Source organism: Rhinatrema bivittatum, chromosome 4, assembly GCF_901001135.1.
Source record: "Rhinatrema bivittatum chromosome 4, aRhiBiv1.1, whole genome shotgun sequence".
Taxonomy (NCBI): Eukaryota; Metazoa; Chordata; class Amphibia; order Gymnophiona; family Rhinatrematidae; genus Rhinatrema; species Rhinatrema bivittatum.
The window spans coordinates 190,218,394-190,234,078 of NC_042618.1; the positions used below are offsets into that span (position 1 = coordinate 190,218,394).

At 43.1% G+C, this 15,685-nt stretch overlaps 1 protein-coding gene across 1 annotated transcript in view; it reads left to right on the forward strand.

The window, feature by feature from the left end:
- The window catches only part of LOC115090396 (inter-alpha-trypsin inhibitor heavy chain H4-like), a 236,158-nt gene that overhangs the window by 73,362 nt on the left and 147,111 nt on the right, over positions 1-15,685 (forward strand). The window contains exons 11-14 of the mRNA XM_029599426.1: positions 1,373-1,558; positions 5,414-5,553; positions 9,599-9,753; positions 15,333-15,365. Coding sequence (XP_029455286.1) covers positions 1,373-1,558; positions 5,414-5,553; positions 9,599-9,753; positions 15,333-15,365 — 514 coding nt within the window. The remainder of the gene's footprint in view (positions 1-1,372; positions 1,559-5,413; positions 5,554-9,598; positions 9,754-15,332; positions 15,366-15,685) is intronic.

Here is a 15,685-nt window from a genome sequence, read left to right on the forward strand (position 1 = left end):
TGGAGGCCAGGTACGTTCCAGTAAGATCACAGGGACCTAAGTGGCTGAAAGTCTGGCCAGTGGCATCACTGGTTTTGGTGGATGCTTGGATTGTTGAAAAGCTTAGGTGTGAGATTGGAGGGGGGAGGCTGATGGGTGCTGGATTAGATGTAGAAATTTGTATAGAACTGCCTGGAGTTAGGCTTGGATTTCCCAAATAGGCACAGTAGGTCTATGCCTGGGGTGGCAAAGTTCCTGCTGCACAGGCTTCTAATCTCACCATCCTTCCTCCCCCTCCCAATGCAACCCAATTCCTGCCCAGACCCACAATCTCTTTCCTCCCACTGGCCCTCCACAGACTTCTTTGTTATAAAAAGGCAATGAGTGTGGGAACTGAGTCAGGCCATGACCCTTAACCTCTGAGCTTCCATGAAAGGCATGGTGCATGAGAGTGCATGGCCTGGCCTGACTCAGTCCCTGCACTCACTGCCTTTTTAAAGCAGTGGCACCAGAGCTGGATCCCTAGCCCTTAGGTCTGCAGAGAGGTGGCAGGGTCTAGGCCAGGGTGGGAATCTAGTGTTAGATCTGCGGTGGAAGGAGAGGGGAATTGGAGGTTCATTAGAGGTGGAAGTCCAGGGATTGAAGGGGATTCATAAGTTCACTGATGAACAGGTGGGATATTGAAAGTCCTTTGTTATGGCGGGGAGTCAGAGGTTGGGGTGGGGGAGAGCAGCATCGAACCAGGACATCAACAGTGCCTAAGGGCAGCAAAGGCTGAAATCCATCCATCCATCCTGAACCAAACAGGAGACAACAACAATTGTCTTGGGTAAGGTGCAATATCCTACAAGCAGTGAAGATTTTGACTGGGATACATCCTTAGCAATGTGGATCAGAGAACCTGGTCAGACTGGATGGGCCACTTGATCTTTTTCTACCATCATCTATTATAGGGATGGCCAGCTCTGGACCTCAAGACCCACAAATAGGCCAAGTTTTCAGGATATCCACGATGAATATGCAAGAGATAGATTTGCATTCACTGCCTCCATTGTATGCAAATCTATCTCATGCATATTCATTGTGGATACCCTGAAAACCTGGCCTGTTTGTGCCATTTGAGGATGGACGTCGGCCACTCCTGATCTATTATGTTTCTATGTAACATCAACGACAACATAGTGATAAGCAGTACATGTCCTGTATAATTAATTATTGGAAATACAGTTTCTCAGATTCCTGCAACCAGAATGTTTCTTGCCGTTCTGCATGATACGGTTTACAAGAGTCCAAGTTAAAAGTCCAGTATGCCATCTCATCGGCTGGTGGGGGTCTAAATTGAAGACCACATCAGCCTGGTATGATGTCACTCACAGGTCTTCATTTTTTTCAGGGCTTCTATCAAGAGGTGGCAAATCCTACACTACTGAACATTGAACTACAGTATCCTGAAAATACCGTTGCAGAATTAACAAAGAACAACTTCAAACAGTTTTTTGATGGCTCTGAAATTGTTGTGGCTGGACACATTACTGAAGATAAACTTGACATTTTCACAGGAGAAATTAAAGCTCGACTGGTAAGTATCATTTAACATAATAAGGAAGACTGTAGCCTTAGAATTACCTGGAGGAAAGTGCACAGTTCCCTTTGTTTCACCAACACAGAGGTCCATATTCAGTAAGCCAGAGAGTGGACAAATTATCCGGTTAAATTTAGCAGGCTAACTTGTCATGAACACTCAGTGGGACAAGTCTGCTGCAGAATATACTCAGCAAAGGTTATCTGGGTAATAGGCTTAAAATTATTCGGGTGCACAGATAATTTAAACCATAACCAGCAATATTTAAAATACAGCCAGTTAAGTAGCAAAAAAACCCACCAAAACCTTTTTTGGGCAAGTAGAGCTTATCTCTCCTCCCCCAAATAATTGACAATGATGTCAGGCATTAATACTCGACCCACCCACCCTCCAAGCTCCCAAGCAAAGTCAAATCCACTGTAGGACATAGCAGCCCGAAGAGCTTCCTGTCTCCCCCCCCCCCCCAAAGATTTAGAACAAACAGGTGAGCTCTGGGCCCCCTCATAACCTCTACTCTGCCCCCCTCCCACCTGCAACCCCTACTCAACACTCCCACCCCACTCAGAACCCTCCAAAAGCTCCAGGGCCCCCGAGAGCAAGGTATGTTCCTACTGCTCCGGGCAGTGTCCAGTGTTGCTTTGACAATCATGCTGGTAGCATAAGCTGCCAAATAGTTCTCTGATAACAATGCTGGTAGTTTATACTACCGCTGGATGCTACCGGGGGGGGGAAGGTAGTGCGGAAGCTCCAAAGGCTGCCAGGGTCCACAACATATTTGGCATCATTTGGGCAGCTTGGGGGAGGATCCAGTGCTATGCCTAATGTCACTGTCATTTGTTTTGGGTTTTTTTTGGGAGGAGGGGTTCAGTCCTGGGTTCAGTCCTGCTGGCCCAGAAGTTTGGGGAATTTTTACTACTTAATCGGCTATATTTTGAATATATCTGGTTAAGGTTAAAGTTAACCGGATACATGTACCTGGATAAATTTAGGACTGATCTGCTCTGCTCTTAGGGAAGTCCAGAATTAGCTGGATACATTTTCTGGCTAATTTAACTCCACCCTAGAATACCTCAACATTATCTGGATACATTTTATCTGGATAATAGCTTAGGGGAAAATTTTAAAATTTACCCCTAAGCCAAAGCCGGGAAATTCACGCGCGTCTCTTGTGCCAGTGTGCACTGCACGAATTTTAAAAAGCATACATGTATGCGTGTATCTCCTGGCATGCGCACAAAAACGTTTTGGGGAAACATGGGCAGGGTGAGAGCGTGATCTGGGTGGGGCATGAGTGTCCCCACATTTTAGCATTAAAACAGAGCATAACTATTTACATGCACAAGCGTGCACCAGGGTCCTTGTCAGCGTATCTTTACTTCTACTATGGATGGTATGTAACTAGTATAATAAAAAAAAAAAAACAAGGCTAGTTAGTGAGGTTTGAAGGATTGGGGCTAAAAGGGTAAAAGCAAGGCAGCTTAATTTGGGGGTTTAGGAAGTCCTAGCATTTACCGAGGTGAACTGGGAATGGATTGGAGAAATTGGTAATTGCGTCAGCGGGCATATCTAATTAAATCCCTCCCCCTTATGTGGTAGAGCCAGTATTTGCGCACACACATGGGCATAGATGTATGCATGCCCTGCCGATTTTATAACATGCGAGCACGTCTCTGGACACGAGCTGGCATGCACGAGTACATATATGCCTGTGCGGCTGTTTCAAAGTTACCTGGGTAAAATGTATCTGATTAGAGGGGCCAGAAATTTAAACCTCAGTGATTTTTCCAGGTAACTCAAAAGTTACCCATGGAGCTCACAATTTTAAATATTTTAACGGTTTTCTAGAGGCTTGCATAATAGTTGTGAAACAAAAGATGGCAGTATTATGCAATTGTACTCCTTGTTACAGCAAAGTTATTTTTGAGTGAGTGCTGGTAAACTTAGAATGTAAGAACATAACATTTGCCATACTGGGTCAGACCAAGGGTCCATCAAGCCCAGTATCCTGTTTCCAACAGTGGCCAATCCAAGTCACAAGTACCTGGCAAGTACCCAAACATTAAATAAATCTCAAGCTACTATTGCTTATGAATTAATAGCGGTTTATGGATTTTTCTTCAAGGAACTTATCCAAACCTTTTTTAAACCCAGTTATACTAACTGCTGTAACCACATCCTCTGGCATTGAATTCCAGAGCTTAACTATGCGCTGAGTGAAAAAGAATTTTCTTTGATTTGTTTTAAATGAGCTACTTTGTAAACGTTGTAAAGCCAGTACTTTTCAGGACTGTGAAACTAGCACAGTTGTGGAAATAAGACAAAATTCCATAACCTGAACCATTAGTATTTGTCAAGATGCTGAAACAACATTCAACCTCACAAGCGGCAGCATTCCAAAGCCAAGGGGAGGCAAACTATGGCCTTCAACAGCTTTTTATCTGTCCTGCTCCTCCTTTTGAATATGCAGATAGAAATTAAGAAGATACCTGGTATTAATTGATGATGTCACAGGGACAGGTTGCAGAGCTGTAGCATTTCCTTGCGCTCTCCACTGATGCCCATGATACATGGATCAGAGACAGACAACACAGATATCCTAAGTATTTTCCCTTCAGAATGACTATGAAAGCTGCCTAAAAAAGCTGCTATGTTCTTAAATAAGATAGCTGCTCCATTCTTAAATAAAGTAGGGTTCAGATTATGGGAGCAATATGCAGAACTGCCTATGCTGATGCAAAATCCGTAGGTAGTTTGCTTATTTAGTCTGGGGAAAATTGCCCCGGGGAAAAGTACCCGCAGAGATTCCCATCTGCTTTTGCCATGGGGACTGTTTCCCTGAGAAATAATGTACATAGAATTGAAAATGTAATCTACATGTGTTATTTTCTTACCCCAACCTAAAAACACCCCCAGGAATGCCCGCTGCTTACCCGGTTCAAAGTATGGGTGTTCTTAATCTCTCTGCATACTTTTTCCTGGGTACGAGGTGGCAATTTTCAGATGGCCAATTTTAACCATGTAAATGGATTCTGAAGATTGCCCTTCTTACTGAAAAAAAAGCCTCTTCCTTTCCTCGAGTTGGTTTGGTTTGATTTGAAAGAGCTGATTCTTTACCAATCAGTCTGGCCATGCTCACAGATGTAATCGTGATAAGGATTCACGGTCAAGTCTTGACCAAATTGTTCCATGTGTCTAATCAAAGAACACAAATATTTTGGGAAGTTTGATGAAGCTCACAGGGAAGGTAGCTGAAATGTGATCATTTAGGAAGTAATCTTATATCAGCCCGCCTAAATTGTGCAACAAATACCTGTGTAAGTTATACCAGTTTTCAGAGTGGACTTAAACATATACATAAGTCCACTTTAAAAATTATCCCACCAAATTCACCTGCACACAATTATACCTGCTATGTGTGCAGAAACCTTTCGGGAAAATGTATGTACATACTTTTGAAAATTCAGAAGTAGGTACGTAAATCCAAACCCCAACTCTGTCCCCAGGAACGCTCTACTCAGTCATGGTAAACGTATGCATAAACAGGCAGTACGTGCTTATGTTTCTCTGCATATCAAGAGGGCAGTTTTATAAAAGACCATTTCTGCCACTGAAACACTGTTTTACCCATGAAAGGCCTTTGAAAATTACCCTTTTACTTTTGACTAGATCTTATAGTAAGCAAACATGAAAGGGCCAGTGCAAATCCACAATGCGCTGGTCAGATTCATCCAAATTCACCAAGCAAGATCAGCAGAGAGCTAGAGGATGCAAACCAAGTAACAGCAGGCTGAGTTTGCCCATCCTTAAATTTAACCTTGAAGATTTTATTTGTCCATTCTCCATTTTTTTTAGCATGCCAGTGACTTGGTTCTTCAAGTTGAAGCTAACGTAACAGAAAGAGAAGACACGTTCAAAGAACAAAAATACATTTTTGGAAACTTCATTGAAAGACTGTGGGCTTGCTTAACCATTCAACAGCAGTTGGAAAAGCTGTAAGATTACCGTATAACTATTCCCCTTTCAATCATTGTAAATGTATTCTGTTCTCTTAAATGCATGTATGCTAAACTACTGATTCACGTGGAACAGTGTCAGAGCAGCACTGGAAGCGCCAGGAGCAAATAAGAGAATCTCTTGCTCCCGCCTAGGGTTTTCAGGGGGGTGGGGAGTGTCCTGTACCTGATGTTGTGGGTGGGTGGAGGGTTGGGAGGGGGGCAGGAGGGAGTCTTAGTACTAAATAAACAAAAAAGGGAAAGGAGGGAGGAGGGGCCAATACATGGACCTTGCAACATTTGCTCTTTAAATTTGGGTACTTGGCCCAGTAGGACCAAAGTTGAAATATTGCAGTTAGGGTGGTTATCAGGCCGCAGGCCCGCAGTGCGGCTATTTTCTTTTTTCAAGCTGCCACTTTAATTGGCTATATTCTTTGAATATAACCAGTTATGCCTTAAGTTTTCCGGCTAACTTTAAGCCTACTCTCAGGCAGGCCTAAAGTTATCCAGCTAACTTAAGCCTGGATTCACTAATGCCGCAAGGCTTAGTGAATCCCGGCACTAACGGGGGGCAGGGGGCGAAGCAGAGGGCAGTCCTGCGCTAGCCGGCATAACTACGCCTTTTATGGTGTAGTTATTCGGCGCGACGCCGGCAGCGATATGGCGCCATAGCGTTTCGCTGTCTGCGCCGTCTTCACAGAGTCGGCCCCAATGACGCCCCGACTCCTCCTCTTCCGGGGCCGACTCCGCCCCGATGTAGCTAGTGCATGTGTGCGCTAAGCTTTCTAGCTGGTAGCGCAAGCGTGCGATAGCTTTAGAAAATGACCCCCTTAATCTGATACAAATGAAAATCAGCTAAGCTAGCTGGATAACTTAGGCCTGCCCTGGAACAACTCATTTATCTGGCTACATTTTTTTGCCAGAGAAAGAGTTATTTGGATAAAATCTAGCCAGATAAGTAACCCAGTATTCAAAAACTTGCCATTTAGCTGGCTAACTTGTGAGTTATCTGGCTAAAGGCCTTTGAATATTGACCTCACAGTAACTTTACTGCACTAAGTTTTTCTATTAGCATCCAATTACTAAAAGAATCCAAAACCTAACCTAGCTCTTGGTCTAAAACAACTCAGAAGAAATTTTTGTTTATCAGAATTCAGAGGCGATGTTAAATAAAAATCTCTTATAACTGTAATCCCTTTTTTGGAGGATAGTTGCTCCTAGGGCACATAACTAATTTATATCTTCTGGGGCTGCTCCGGCTAACAATTCCCATGCTTGATGCTTAATCCCTGGGGAAGAACTCATTTTATGGGGGGCAGCTCTAGCTTATGGCCCAGACGATGTTAAAAGGTTGCCAATGTGTGAATGAACTTAAGGTGCTTCTCAAAGGGTGAGAGGCTGCAATAACTCAGACAGGACCAGGTCTGGGTGTTACATAAAAGGTTTACTGATTAATACTCATAAATTAAAGTCCATTGTCCAGAAGTGTGAATTTACATCTGACTGATGGCACAGCTATAATTCTGGGTAGGTAGGTGTCCTTTTTTCAGGCCTGTCCTGGTTACTTGGTGTATGGAGATCAGATTAGGGTCTCCTGCTCTTGGTCTTCCTTCCTTACTGGTTCTTTCATATTGTATTTACTAATATTTCTCGGGGGACTTTTCTTAGGGAAAAGTCAGTGGGATCAGGCAAGTTATCAGCTCTACAATCCCAGGGGTGAAGGGGGATCCAAAAGCCTGCCCGCTCTTCTTTAGTCCAAAAAATGTGTTAAAAGTTAAACTGGATACATAGAAACATAGAAACATAGAAATGACGGCAGAAGAAGACCAAATGGCCCTTCCAGTCTGCCCAGCAAGCTTCACACACTTTTTTCTCTCATACTTATCTGTTTCTCTTAGCTCTTGGTTCTATTTCCCTTCCACCCCCACCATTAATGTAGAGAGCAGTGATGGAGCTGCATCCAAGTGAATATCTAGCTGATAAGTTAGGGGTAGTAGGGGTAGTAACCGCCGCAATAAGCAAGCTACACCCATGCTTATTTGTTTGACCCAGACTATGTTATACAGCCCTTATTGGTTGTTTTTCTTCTCCCCTGCCGTTGAAGCAGGGAGCTATGCTGGATATGCATCGAAAGTGAAGTATCAGGCACATTTGGTTTGGGGTAGTAACCACCGTAACAAGCCAGCTACTCCCCGCTTTGTGAGTGTGAACCCTTTTTTCTTCTCCCCTGCCGTTGAAGCAGAGAGCTCTGCTGTATTTGCATAGAAATTGAAGTAACAGGCTTATTTGGTTTGGGGTAGTAACCGCCGTAACAAGCCAGCTACTCCCCCTTTGTGAGTGCAGATCCTTTATTCCACATTTCCTCTTGCTGTTGAAGCTAGAATGATGTTGGAGTCACAGTAAGCATGTGTACGTTTATTGAATAAGGGTATTGTCTCCAGGCAGTAGCCATCATTCTGGCGAGTCACCCACTCTTCATTGGCGGCCTCTTGACATTCTGGCGAGTCACCCACTCTTCATTGGCGGCCTTCATCTTCTGCCTTTCACTGTCTCTCACAGCAGGATCCATCATTGGTGCTGGCCCACCTAGGGTTTGGAGTAGGCTCACAGGTCTTAGATCCGCTGGTGAGAATCTTTTTGCCCCTAAAGGATATCAGGTTTAAAAATCTATTTCTCTGTAAATTAATAGGAGAAAGACCCTCTGGCAGGGTCTTTGAGAGGTAGCAGTTCCAAAGAAACTTCTTTTTGGGTGAAGCTGGGAGGCCTCAATAGAGTGTAAAAAATATACATTTTTACTCCTTGACCGCTTCCTCAAACTGAACCCCAAGTGTATTAAAATGGCTGGGCTAAATAGTCTTTAGGTATTCAATTCAGACTCTCCAGGTGGGAAGGTCTGAGGGGTATGGATGGCTCCTTACAAACGGGCTGATACAGTAAAATTCGCGGGAGAGCAGGTGCTCCGAGGCGAGCGCCCACTCTCCCAACGCGCGCCCAGGCCACTCTCCTGGGCAAATGAGGGCCAGCAGTAAAAGGAGGCACTAGGGACACTAGCACATCCCTAGCACCTCCTTTTTGACAGGAGCGGCAGCTGTTAGCGGGTTTGACAGCTGACGCTCAATTTTACCGGCGTCGGTTCTCAAACCCGCTGACAGCCATGGGTTCAGAAAACGGACCCGGCATAATTGAGCATCCATCTTCCAACCTGCGGGCCACCAGCCAATTTAACATTTTTTTTTTAATTTTGGAATTTTTTAAAATTTTGGGGCCTCCAACTTAATATCGCTATGATATTAAGTCGGAAGGTGTACAGAAAAGCAGTTTTATCTGCTTTTCTGTGCACTTTCCCGGTGCTGGCAGAAATTAACGCCAGCCTTTGGGTAGGCGTTAATTTTTGAAAGTAAAATGTGCAGCTTGGCTACACATTTTACTTTCTGTATCGCGCGGGAATAACTAATAGGGCCATCAACATGCATTTGCATGTTGCGGGCGCTATTAGTTTTTTTTTGGGGGGGGGGGGGTTGGCCGTGTGTTTTCGATGCGTATTGCCCCTTACTCTATAATGGGTAAAAATAGCGCGTCGAAAACGCACGGTCAAATGCAGGCTAACAGTGCGCTCTGGAGCGCACTGTACAGTCTCGGCCTGAAAGTGTATACTAGTGGCCAGACCGGGAGGGTTTTCTACATAACTGATGTGCAATATTAGAAAAGTCACAATTGTATTTTTCCTGTGGTACAGTACATAGCACTTGTTAATGCAGCTTCATGCCTTAATACTATTACATACTATTACATAAATGTGTTTTGGTATTCTGTTTAAAAAAAAAAAAAGGGAAAACATTTTGAATGTCACTTCCACCCTCCATTATTTTGGCACATTTTGCATATTTTTTAGAAATAAAAAAAAGTCCCAGTTTGCAACTGAAGTTCTGCTTGGATGGAAAACTTGGCACACTGAATACATTTAAGACAACCCATGATAGTCAAAGAATGTTGGAAGCATGAAATGTGCGTTCAGAGGCTGCAGCACAGATCTTTCCTTCTTTAGTGTTTCAGCACAAGAGGAGGAGAAGAAAAATATGCAAGCTCAAATTCTGCATCTGTCCTTAAAGTACGGCTTTGTCACCCCTCTCACATCAATGGTTGTCACCAAACCCGATGATCAAGAGAAAAGGTTTTTGGTAAACAAGCCAGCGGAAGACGGTAACCTTAAAAACTACTACTGACAATCTGTATTCCAGACTAGCATTCACTTCCCCACACATCCTTTGTGACTGAATAATGGGATGAGCACAGGAGTTGTGATTTAACACAGCCTGAGCCTCAGACTACCTCTGATGGCATATTTTGTTTTCAAGGTAAATGATATATGCAAACTAAACCGGGGAGAAGACAATGAGGTCAATATCCTTCCCACAGGTAAAAAAAAAAAAAAGCACTTTACCAGTGGAAACTGAGGATTTAAAAATTGCCTCAGCTGTCTACAGGTAAAAGTGCACATGTGTTTGAACAAAGGCTGTAGAGGCAGTCCAGGAAGTGGTGTATTAATCTAAACACATGCAGTTTTGGTTATTCAAAAACTACTTGCATTTTGGCAGCAGTAATTTTCAAGGGGGCAATAATGAAAGTATAAGAACATTAGAAATATAGAAACATGACATAGAAAAATACCATTTCTATTCTGCCCATCCACCTAATTTAGCTTTACAGTTCTCATCACTCCCTCAGAGGTCTTCTGTATTTATCCCATGCTTTCTTAATTCAAATACTGTCTCCACCACCACCACAGGAAGGCTGTTCCATGCATCCACTACCCTCTCTGTAAAGAAATATTTCCTTGGATTACTTCTGAGTCTACCCCCTTTCACCCTCATCCCATGATGTCTCTTTCTAGAGCCTCCTTTCCATTGAAAAAGGCTCACCTCCTGTGCATGGAAACCTTTGAGATATTTGAATGTCTCTATCATATCTCCCCTAACTCGCTGCTTATCCTTTGTGGTAAATGTCTTTAGATCTTTAAGTCTGTCTCACATGTGCTTTAGAATGAAGACCACTGACCATTTTAGTAGCCACCCTCTGGACTGACTCCATCCTGTTTGGTCTCCAGAATTGTACACAGTTTCCCAAATGAGGTCTCACCAGGGACCTATTCAGGGAAAATATATGGGCCCTAAAATAAATGACTGGGTTAGAAACTGGTTGAATGGAAGGCAACAAGTAAATGAGGTTCACTGAATGGAGACAGGCTTTACTTGTGGTGTACAGCAGGGATTGGTCTTTGGACTGGTTCTTTTCAACATTTTCGTGAGCAACGCTGAGAAAGGATTGTTGGGAAAGCTTTGTCGTTTTACTGATGACATCAAACTCTGCAACAGAGTAGACAGCCAGGAAGGTGTGGAGAACACAAGGAAGGATTTAGCAATGTTTGAGGAAAGGGCTAGGGTATGGCAGATAAGATTTAATGCTAACAAAATGCAGTGTTATACATTCAGGCTGCAAAACCCCAAGGAAAAGGTACAGTGTAGGAAGAGAAATTCTTCTAAGCATGAAAGAAGAGCAGGATCTGGGGCTGATCATATCTGATGATCTTAAGGTGACCAAACAGGTAGATAAGGCCACACCTTCAAAAGGATATTGTCCATCCAAAGGGTGGTTACTAAAATGAACAATTGTCTTTATCCTTTAATTCTGTTCCCACATGCTTCAGATCTAAACATTTGTACCCTGAAGGAAGGGCAGGTTAGGGGAGATATGACAGAGACATTTAAATATCTTCAAGGTTTCCATGCACAGAAGTGGGCTTCTTTGAAAGGAAAGGAGGCTCTAGAACAAGGGGTCATGGGCTAAGAGTGAAAGGGGGTACATTCAGGGATAATCCATGAAATATTTCTTTGCAGAGAGGGTAGTGAATGTCTTGCAAGGCATTGGGAAAACAAAATAGTCTCTGACTTCTGTTTAATAGATACAAATACACCAATTCTGGCTTTAAATCCCTGCCCAATGTCCACTGTTTAAAGACAGTGCTTTCTATTTAAATCTCATCAGTTCTTGTAAATGCAAACAGTCCTTATCTTGCATAGCATTGAAGAATGCAGTTGTCCTGGTAGGGAATAAGCCACAGCTGGTATCCTAACCACTGCACAAGATATCTTGTTCCTAATAGGTGTAGAAATGCCAAAATGATGTCAGTAAAATATTGGCTTTAAATCCCTGCCCCGACACTGCAGAGTTTCGTCATTCTCTGCCTGCCTCAGGGGCAAATTTACACTGTTGTAATCTCTGCAAAACAAAATCTCTAATTACCATTTTAGTTAAGAAAGAGAACATAAGATTCATGTAAGAATTAGCTCACTTACTGCAAAACAGACTTCCATCTTACTTTGTAATTCAAAAATGGCAATCCCATATGTCATTGTTGCTCCATCTCAATTTAAATAAATTTTAACCAATCATTTGTTGCCTACATGAAACACGTCACACATAACAAAGATAAACAAAACAAAATTCAGTAAAATGCAGCCCATTCTAGTTCTTTATTTAAGCCAGATAGTGTCATGGTACCGATCAAAGATATGCATCTGCTCTTTTTTGTAAAAGCCAGTGCAAAAACTCACCAGTGGTGATCGAATCGTGGTCTTTCTAGCACTGCAAGTCACATCTTCTGCAGCATGTTGTGCTGCTATCTGGTATACTACTTCTAGAGATGCTTCAGTTCCTTCCCCCTCCCTCCAGTGAATACCGCTTACATTTTCTTGAATCCAAGTCTTAATCACCAATATGGTTTTCCCAATATATTATAATTTGCAAGGGCACCAGACTACATATATCACCTCTTTAGTAAAACAAGATGTATATTCCTTTAAAATGTATGGACGACGATTCAGAAAGGTAAGAACATCACTACTGAATGATCGTGGGCAAACGTTGCAACAGCCATATGTGAAATTTCCCCCTTCAGGATGGTGCAAGGGTATTAGGTGCCCTAGGTGAGCCTTACAGCCTTGCCCCCCCCCCCTTCCCAGCAGTCATGCTAAAGATCCATTAATTAAAAATAATAAGGATAAAAAAATATATCTTTTGTTCTCCATACCTGGGAACTTTTGATTTCCAGTCCCCCTGCGATTGTCATGGATTAATGAGTTCGGGGGAGGGACATACAAACTTTCTCCATTCTCTCTCACCTATATACTCTCTCCAACACACACATGTATATATACTCTCTCTCCCCCCAACACAATCACATACAAACACTGTCTCTCTCTTGCCCACATACGCACACACTCTTTTTCTCTTCCCCTCACATAAACTTCTCTCCCTCCCACATATACTTGCACATGTCCACTCTCTCTCCCCCACTCACATACACTCTCCCACATATACAAACACATGCCCACTCTCTCTCCCATAAATACACACATCTGATCTCTCTCTCCCATATACAGATACATGCCTGCTCTCTTTCTCTCTCCGCATATATACACATATGCCCGCTCTTTCCCCCACATACACACCATTTCTCACTCTCACCCCACATACACACACACACACACACACACATGCCTGCTCTCTCTCCCCCCACATATACACACTCAGGCCTGCCCTCTCTCTTTCCCATATATACATACTCATACTCATGCCCACTCTGCCTCCCACTTATTTAATTATTTCAAATTATTTATCAACCGCACACTGCTAAACATCATGGCAGCTTACACACACACACTCTGTCTCTCTCTTCCATATACACACACAGACATACTCGCTCTCTCTCTTCCACACACAAACACATGCTTGTGTTCATATGCGCTTTCTCTCACATGTCTCTCACATACCCTTACAGACATATACAACCACATGCTCTTTCAAACATGCTGTCTCTCACACATACACAATGCAGTGCTCTCTTTCTCTCTCAACAGCAGTAGTATCCTCTTCAGGCCCACTTCCTCTCTCTCCGGTTTGTAGGACAGATGTTGTGCTCCACCTCTCTTCAGCCATGGGGACCTAGCCAAAAGCACTCCTACTTCTGTCCTTTAGGATGCACATGCCTGTAACACCTGCTTCATTTCTCCACTGATGCCTCCTGCACCTTCCGGTGACGGCAGTTGGCCCCACATAAACCAAAAGAAAGAAGCTTTGGGGGGCAAAGCAGTATCAGTGATTGGCTCCATGGGGCCAGAAGAAAGAAGCTTCGGGAGGCGGAGCAACATTGGCGATGAAGTGATCTGGAGCAGTGTGTGGCTGGGAGCAGAGAATGAGAGCGCTTACACGCCTGGGAGGGCAACTGTGTTGCATACTGGAGGGTGACTCCAGAAAGAGTCAGAAATCTTCTCTACTGCTGCTCGAAAACCACATCTAAGCAGGGCAAGTGGAAGCACCAAGCTGCCGCCCCCCCCCAACCTCTGGCACCCTAGGAGGTCACCTAGTGCTTCCACCAGCCCTGGTCCCCTTTACCCAGCACTATGTTACACATTGTGAATAAAAGGCTAAATTCACAACATGATCTTTAATATAACATGCCCGTTTAATGGCAAAAGTCAGCATATCTTGTAAAATGGAATGTAGGGGAAGATTCTCCCAATGATGCCTAAGACTGCATTGTACTCTCCAAGTATATTCCTTATATGGCAATATTCCCACACCACCCATGTGTGGATCTGAGGTTATTTATTTATTTATTTATTTAACAACTTTTAATATACCGACGTTCGTATGGCACATCACGCCGGTTTACAAGTAACTCAAAATAAGGAGGAAATTACAATGAACAGGGGGAGGGGGGTGGGAGCAGGCGAGAAAGAGGAGAGGGGTGAGGGAGACAGGAGAGGAGGGAAAAGATAGGTAGCATGGAATGGAGAATAAAAGAACAACCGTTAAGATAGAAGGAACTTATTTACAGAAGGATCTATTTACAATAGTTGCAACTAAAGTAAGATTGTTTACCTCAGTTTAACTGTATAATTTTGTAAATTTTGTAAAAAGGTTATAACAAGAGATCTCGGTTAGCTACCTTCCCTGGGACCCGAAAACATGAATTTGTCTTTGGCTGAAAAGTATAGTCTCAGGGAAGACATTACAGCAGGGTAAATTTGCTCTTGCTGCAGGTGGAGAATGAGGAAACAGTGCAGTGTCGGGCCAGGGATTTAAAGCCAGTATTTTACGAACACCAGTCTGGTGTTTCTACACCTATTAGGAACAAGATATCTTGTGCAGTGGTTAGGATACCAGCTGTGGCTTACTTTCTAGCAGGACAACTCCATTCTTCAGTGCTATGCAAGATAAATGATGAGCTTTAAATAAAAAGCACTGTCTTTAAACAGTGGACATTTGGCATGGATTTAAATCCAGAATTTTCCCGAGGTCTTCTTGGCGTTTTTGCACCTGTTAGATGAAAGTCAGAATCTAACTATTTAATTTCCCAAGAACATGCAAAACAAGTGTTTTATTCACATTTCTAAAAAATAACAGTGGACATTGTTTATTCAACACACTGGTATATGATTAAAATCGGTGCTATTTAGCCACAATTCTGGGCATGCATGTACCCTGCATGATACCAGTTTTAAATTTAATTGGAATTAGATCATTTGCATTTACAAGAGGAAATGCTGTAAGTAGTTTTGGATATTCTGTTCCTTGTTAGAATGTTTGTATTACATTATGTGGAATAGAGATTGGTTTCTCTTTTTGGATTGATAAAGAGTGTACATATCTAAAGCAGAACATGACATACATTAAGCAGCTTTACCAGTTACTTTTCTTATGCATGTTTTTCTTTCCAGCCAAACCAGAAACAACCAGCAGAAGAACACAAAGTAAGTGATCTCACTGGCTTCATCAGCGCTTAGTTTTTCTGTTGAGAACCAAAGTCCAGTGTCAAGCACTGAAAAGCAACCGGGTTTCCCAGCCCATTCTGATTATCAGCCTCTCATGTATTCCCCTTGGTCCTCGAGTGGCTGTAAAGTACGGAGGCATCTGGTGGGAGGCCTGAAGGGAATTCTCCTCAGGAAAGGACTTGTGATCTCCGGGGACTCCGCTCTGGAGCACATACAGCAATGCATAGGAAAGGACATTGGGGGCATTCTTCTTTAGTGAGAGGTATACAGTCTCAGAGAGGTGGGGGTTATATTCAAGA